Source organism: Cherax quadricarinatus, unplaced genomic scaffold (genome assembly GCF_038502225.1).
Source record: "Cherax quadricarinatus isolate ZL_2023a unplaced genomic scaffold, ASM3850222v1 Contig1014, whole genome shotgun sequence".
Lineage (NCBI taxonomy): Eukaryota > Metazoa > Arthropoda > Malacostraca > Decapoda > Parastacidae > Cherax > Cherax quadricarinatus.
The window spans coordinates 1-7,561 of NW_027196040.1; the positions used below are offsets into that span (position 1 = coordinate 1).

The 7,561-nt window shown below is 36.8% G+C and overlaps 1 protein-coding gene across 1 annotated transcript; it reads left to right on the plus strand.

Annotated features, from left to right (window-relative positions):
- Positions 1 to 1,778: 1,778 nt before the first annotated feature.
- On the plus strand, positions 1,779 to 6,962 carry LOC128691417 (asialoglycoprotein receptor 1; the record flags this gene model as incomplete). Its single annotated transcript, XM_053780288.2, is given in 3 exon segments — positions 1,779 to 1,946; positions 2,388 to 2,535; positions 5,856 to 6,962. Coding segments are annotated over 3 exon segments (371 nt in total), but the record flags the coding sequence as incomplete, so codon positions are not given.
- Positions 6,963 to 7,561: the final 599 nt, after the last annotated feature.

Below are 7,561 nucleotides of genomic sequence, written 5' to 3' on the forward strand. Positions count from 1 at the left end.
GCATCAACCTTCTCTTTGTTGAAAGTTAAGACACTTGTGCAACATCTGGTTATCTTTATTGTAAACGTTTCGCCATCCAGTGGCTTTATCAATACAAATTCTTGGACATAATTAGAAGACAGAAGAACTATATACAAAAGATGAGGTAATCAGTCCCTCAGCCTTGGAGGTGGTGTTTACAACACAGTGGTTGTAGAGATTCTGAAGCACAGGTAAGGAGACTGGCGTTTATATAGGCGTCAGTGAAGAGAGACGTGTAAGCAGACGAGGACATAGTCACTGGTAGGCGGGATTCCCCAGTGGAAGTAGGTCCTTCCCAAGAATTTGTATTGATAAAGCCACTGGATGGCGAAACGTTTACAATAAGGAAAACCAGATGTTGCACAAGTGTCTTAACTTTCATCTTGTCGGTATTGTATACCTGTCTTGCACAACTTCTCTTAGTTACAGTAAAACAATAGTCAAAACTTGATGCCGGTCGGGTAAGACGTTCTTGAATTATGAAGAGAAACTTAAGAACGAAAAAAGAAAAATGTTGCTGAGAATGCAATAAAAGTTAAGGAAAATATGTTTTATTGCTAATTAAACGCGTGAATCTTAATAAGGAAAAAGCTTGGGAGTTTTTTAATAGTATTGTATTTCTAGTTGTTTGTAAAAGATTTTTTCTATGTAAAATTCTCATCACTTATATATAAAAAATGTTATAAATGCATATTTAAGAATCCATAATTTTCTCAATTTCTGCAATGATTTCCCCTCAAGGAAGGTTCCTTGATGTTGGTGAGGGGCTCTTGATTTAGGGAATTGGATCTGTGCTCAAGTTCCCCGAATTAAGCCTGAATGCCTTCAACATCCCCCCCCCCCCAGGCTCTGTATAATCCTCCGGGTTTAGCGCTTCCCCCTTGATTATAATAATAATAATCTGCAATGATTTCGCCAGATACACTTCAAAAACAATACAAATAAAATTATAACGATGTACAAGTACTTATGATCACAAGAGACGGTGTCCAGTTATTGTATGGAAAATAATTTGTTAAATTAAATTAGCAAATTTAACATTATGCAGCTCCATGTGAATGCCAAACTTGCTTTAATAATCTGCAACATCAGTGAAAGTTTGAAGTCGATTAGGAGGAGCATTCTTCAGTTATTACTCTGGATACTACTGTTTCAGTTATGTCTAAACTATGTTAATAAAATATTAAGTTTGTATCTAAACAGACTAAACTTGATGGACACTATCTAGTAACTAATATGGAACAGCTGCCTAAGTATAGTATTTACAAAGAATTAGGGAAGGGGGAAATATTACACGAGAATGACCATAAGGAACCCACAACTGTCCATAATATTTGCAGGAACCATTTCCCTTATTCAGAAAACCGGTGTTGAAATGCTGAAGCCGATCAGTTAAAACTTTCTGAACTTATAAACGAAAGCTTTAAGGAAGGAAAAAAAAATATAAAAAGAAAAAAATCAGGCATCCAAAGAAAGGTTCCCCTTTGGGACTACCTTTTTGTTATTAATAAAACATTAGTTTTCCACACTCACACTATATTCCATCAAATTTATTTGTAATTTTCTGATTACATGATAACAAATCAGGTATTGCTGAAGGAGATCTTTAACTACTACAAGAGGCGTTATCAGTGGCTACTTCGGATAAAGTCTCTTGTAATACTGAAAGATCTCCTTTTCCTATGCATATATTTTTTTCCACTTGTTGTTCACAGTCATACTTGTATTCGTTAACTGATAATCCATTGTTATGGCAGGATGTACCGGTGGATACATCAACATCGCTGGAGGCTGCTACAGATTTCACCAGGATTGGGAGACCTGGTGGCATGCTAAGAAAGTCTGCAGCAGCGAAAATGCGAAATTAGTCTCCGTCCTCACCTACGCCCAGTACAACGGTCTCTTGGCTCACATGAACGGCAACTGTAAGTTACATTTCTGTCAAGTCTCTCCTTCCTACCCTATCCCCTCAAGAAAAATAATTAAAAATAATAATAGAATTTCTTTGATAGATTTTGTTAACGTAATTGATTATATATTAGGTAGATGTTAATATTTAGATTGCAATAAATTATTAAATTGAATAGTGATTGCACTGAAATAAATGCATAAAATATAATTCAAAATAGTATTTCACTGTTTTCTTGGACTGGGGGGGGGATGAATTTCATATATGTTTTTTCCTCACTTTATGAAAAATTGTAAACAAGGAATTATATCCGATATTTAGAGTAAACTGAAGAAACTGGAGTTTATTCTAAATATTGTTATTATGCTGGATATATTAATAGAAACGTGTGAAGGCATAGCAGTAGAATTTTATTTTCTTGATAATATCCTGATATTTGATGCAATATTTTGGTTAGATCCTGGAACATACTGGACATCAGGAGCAGTGATTTCTGGCCACTGGACCTGGACAGGAACAGGAGGCTCAATGAATCCTAATTGGTGGGGCTGGAAGAATGGCAACTATGCCGACCACTGCGCCTACTTCTGCTCAAACACACTCAAGTAAGAATAATAAGTATTACTATATATATATATATATATATATATATATATATATATATATATATATATATATATATATATATATATATATATATATATCTTTATTTACTACAAGTACATGTACAAGGTATACAGTCGAAGATTGAGACACTTACGCAGCATATGGGAATCTTTATTCAGGAAACTTTTCGCCACACAGTGGCTTCATCAGTCCAATACAAAGAGGACTGATGAAGCCACTGTGTGGCGAAACGTTTCCTGAATAAAGATTCCCATATGCTGCGTAAGTGTCTCAATCTTCAACTTGTCGGTTTTTCAAACCATTCATCACAAGGTATACAGTCGTAGCTGACATCAATAACATACCACTATATAGAAAGCCGCTTGTTATGCAGAGCATTTCGGGCAAATTAGTCAGTTTTGTCCCAGGATGCGACCCACACCAGTCAACTAACACCCAGGTACCCATTTTACTGATGGGTGAACATAGACAACTGGTGGGGCAGATGGCAGACCAAAGGCCTAGCTTCTCCCTACGAGCCCCATGAGGGCGGGGAATGTGGCTAGGCCTGGGGACAGTTGGTCTCAAAGATGAGGGGGTACTTGTACCTCCTCCCATGGGAGACTAAAGTCTCGAGACACTCCCCAGAGAAGGAGCCAAGGCCGGGTCACCACTACTTGGAAAAGACCCGGGCCGGGAGAATACCGGCGAATAAAAAAAAAAAAAAAAACTGGTGTACGGAAACATGCAAAATGTCTCCACCCCTTCGCCGGGAATCGAGCCCGGACCCTCGTGGTGTGAAGAGAGCTTTTGCCACGGGGCAACTGATATATTGGATCATTATTTAGTTGTAGCTACAGTTAGAGTAAGAGGTAGATGGGACAAAAGAAAAATGGCAACAGCAAGTAAGAGAGAGGTGAAAGTGTATAAACTAATGGAGGAGGAAGTTTGGGTGAGATATAAGCAACTATTGGCAGAAAGGTGGGCTGGTGCAAGTATGAGTAGTGGGGGCGGGGTGAAGAGGGTTGGAATAATTTTAAAAATGCAGTATTAGAATGTGGGGCAGAAATTTGTGGTTATAGGAGGGTGGGTGCAGGAGGAAAGAGGAGTGATTGGTGGAATGAAGTGAAGGGTGTGATAAAAGAGAAAGAAGTACCTTATGAGAGGTTTTTTACAAAAGAGAAGTTATAAGAAGAGCAGAGTATACAGGGAGTAAAAGAAAGATGAAGAGAGTGGTGAGAAAGAGTAAAACGAGCGCAGATGATAGAGTGGGAGAGGCACTGTCAAGAAATTTTGATGCAAATAAAAACAAATTTTGGAGTGAGATAAACACGAAAGCCTAGAGAACGAATGGATTTGTCAGTTAAAAACAAAGTAGGGGAGCTAGATGGGGAGATGGAGGTATTGAGTAGATGGCGGGAATATTTTGAGATACTTCTAAATGTCGATGAAGAAAGGGAGGCGGTAATTTCATGCACTGGCCAGGAAGGTATACCATCTTTTAGGAGTGAAGAAGAGCAGGATGTGAGTGTGGGGGTGGTACGTGAGGCATTACATAGAATGAAAGGGGGTAAAGCAGCTGGAACTGATGGGATCATGACAGCAGTGTTAAAAGCAAGGGAGGGGGATATAATGTTGGAGTGGTTGATATTTTTGTTTAATTAGTGTATGAAAGAGGGGAAGGTACCAAAGGATTGGCAGAGAGCATGTATAGTTCCTTTATATAAAGGGAAGGGCGATGGGCAGTTAAGAAATCAATATGTATTCAATTAAAGAGATAAAAAAAGGAATAAGAAAAGCAATAAAGAGACGATCAGGCTAAAGTCACAAGAGATTCGAAGACTAACCCATAAGGTTAGGGGACAAGTTAGGGACAAAATAGGCCCACTGAAGAGTAACTCATATCAGATAACTGACAGTGATAAGGACATGTGTGAGCTTTTCAATACCTACTTCCTCTCCGTTTTTACTCAGGACGATACTAGCGAAATTCCATAAGTAATAAATTATGTAGACCAGGATGATAAACTATGCACGATTAGGGTAACTAGCGACATGATCCTCAGACAAATAGAGAAATTAAAACCTAACAAATCCCCAGGTCCTGATGAACTGTTTACAAGGGTTTCAAAGGAATATAGAGAGACTTTGCATAAATGGGGAGAAATCAGAATGGGGGCACGTCTCAAGCGGTGTTCCACAGGGGTCAGTGTTAGGCCCCTTGTTGTTCACAATCTACATAAACGACAAAGATGAGGGAATAAATAGCGACATAAGCAAATTTGCTGATGACACCAAAATATGTCGTCCAATTCATTCTAATGAGGACATTAGAGCACTCCAGGATGATTTGAATAGACTGATGCAGTGGTCGGAGAAGAGGCTGATGCAGTTTAATATAGACAAATGTTCTAAATGTTGGACAGGAAAATAACCATGCCGCATGTAAACTAAATAATACAGAAATTAATATTACTGATTGCGAAAAGGATTTAGGAGTTCTGGTTAGCAGTAATCTGAAACAAAGACAACAGTGCATAAGTGTTCGCAATAAAGCTAACAGAATCCTTGGCTTCATAGCAAGAATTATAAATAATAGAATTCCTTAGGTTGTACGTCAACTCAATATATCCTTGATTGGGCCTCATTTAGATTATGCTGCACAGTTCTGGTCACCGTATTACAGAATGAATATAAATGCTCTGGAAACGTACAAAGGAGGATGACAAAGTTGATCAAATGTATCAGAGGATCGACTGAGGGCCCTGAATCTACACTCACTAGAGGCGTAAAATTAGGGGGAATATGATAGAGGTGTATAAATTGAAAGCAGGAATTAATGAAGGGGATGTAAATAGCGTGCTAAAAATATCTAATAGACAGGAATCGCAGCAATGATTTTAAATTGGAAAAAAACTCAGATTCAGGAAGGATATAGGAAAGCACTGGTTTGGTAATAGAGTCGTGGATGAGTGGAACAAACTCCCGAGTACCGTTGTAGAAGCTAAGACGTTGTGTAGTTTTCAAAATAGGTTGGATAAATATACGAGTGGGTGTGGGTGTGTGTGAGTTGGACCTGACTAGCTTGTGCTACTAGGTCGGATGCCGTGCTCCTCCCTTAAGTGACGTGTCTGACCTCACTAGGTCAAGGCATTGGCTTAAGCCGGTGGGAGAATTGGACCTGCCTCTCATAGGCCAGTAGGCCTGTTGAATTGTTCCTTCTTTCTCATGTTATGTTCTAAAATACTTAGACAAACACAATTTTAGAGATAAGTTTAGTTATGGCCGCTCATAACTTTCAAATTTCTTTTCTTATCAGATACTGGAGCAAACCATGTAGCACTAAACTGCGTTACATCTGCGAGAAACACTGATGTATTGAGTCTCCGCCTGGCGTCAGTACCTCCAACTTCTGACAGTGTTTGAAGGAAGCCGAGACACCAAGACAAGGCTCTCCCAGGAGCCAATCTTCAACCAACCTCTAACTTAATTAGGCTTTTAAAGTTAGCTCTTTAATTTCGTTATAGTTATGTTCCTAAAGGTCCATTGCAATCAGAATATTGTTAATCACTGTATTTTTACCATACCCAGTTATGTTATTTATTCTTATTTAGTGTTTCAGAAAAAATATCTTTTCACATTGCTCAAAACTTATTAGTATTGATTTTGGGCCGAAGATAAAACTAAATATTCTCACCATTATCTCGTAAATATTGAAAATTATTAACGATAATGTGTTGAATATTAGAAATTAACGAAGTTAAACTACAGTAGTTTTCTCTTACTATTACTTATTAACTTAATCACTTTAGTTATTAGTATTAGTTATTATTATTACCTATATTATTTATTAGCATTACTTAAGTAAAAATGTTAAAATATTGCAGTTTTTGCTTCAATGATAAGAATTAATAGGTATAGATTACCAACATATAATTCCTTACATGATCATGGCACAGAAAATGTATAATTATTTAACAACAACATTGTTACTGCGACTTTTCGAACAGTAGTAAACGTTACTTATCACTTTCAACCTAACTTGTAATGTTAATCGTAGTTTCAAAGTTGTGTGATATACCTGTAACTGCTTTCCAGAGTTTAGCTGCTTTACTATTGATTTCCTTATCAGCCAGGCTGTTGCTGCTGGCATCCAGTAACCCACACAGCTATCGCAGACTTAGGTTCAGGTTTAAAATATCTAATGTATATATAAAAATTATGCTATACGTCTTTCTGAACTTAAAAAAAAAATCAAAAATTTTTTTCATACAGTAAATTATAGTTAACATATATTATAGTTAACATATATAGTTAACATATATTGTCATGAGTATAAAACCTATTCTTATTTTTACTAAAACATTTGTATGAAAAAGCCGACAATGTAGGCGAAAGAATTCAATAATAAAAAGACCCTACTGTTGCACATTCTTATTCTTAACACATCGGCCGTTTCCCACCCAGGGAGGGTGGCCCGAAAAGGAAAAACTTTCATCATTCACTCCATCACTGTATTGCCATAAGGGTGCTTTACACTACAGTTATAAAACTGCAACAGTAACATATGTCCTTCTAAACCAAGCCTAACCCTAGCTGCTGCATCAGTAGATCTGTTCATCGTATCACAGTAAAAAATCTGTTCATGTTATCACAGTAAAAAATCTGTTCATGTTATCACAGTAAAAAATCTGTTCATGTTATCACAGTAAAAAATCTGTTCATGTTATCACAGTAAAAAATCTGTTCATGTTATCACAGTAAAAAATCTGTTCATGTTATCACAGTAAAAAATCTGTTCATGTTATCACAGTAAAAAATCTGTTCATGTTATCATAGTATTAAATCTGTTCATGGTATCATAGTATTAAATCTGTTCATGGTATCATAGTGAGTAATAAATATGTATATGTCGTGCCGAATATGTAAAACTGGTCAATTAGCAAGAACTCATTTAAGAATAAGTCTTTTTTTAAATTTTCTATTGTACATTTAAAGATATATTTTTTCATTAATGTTAATGTA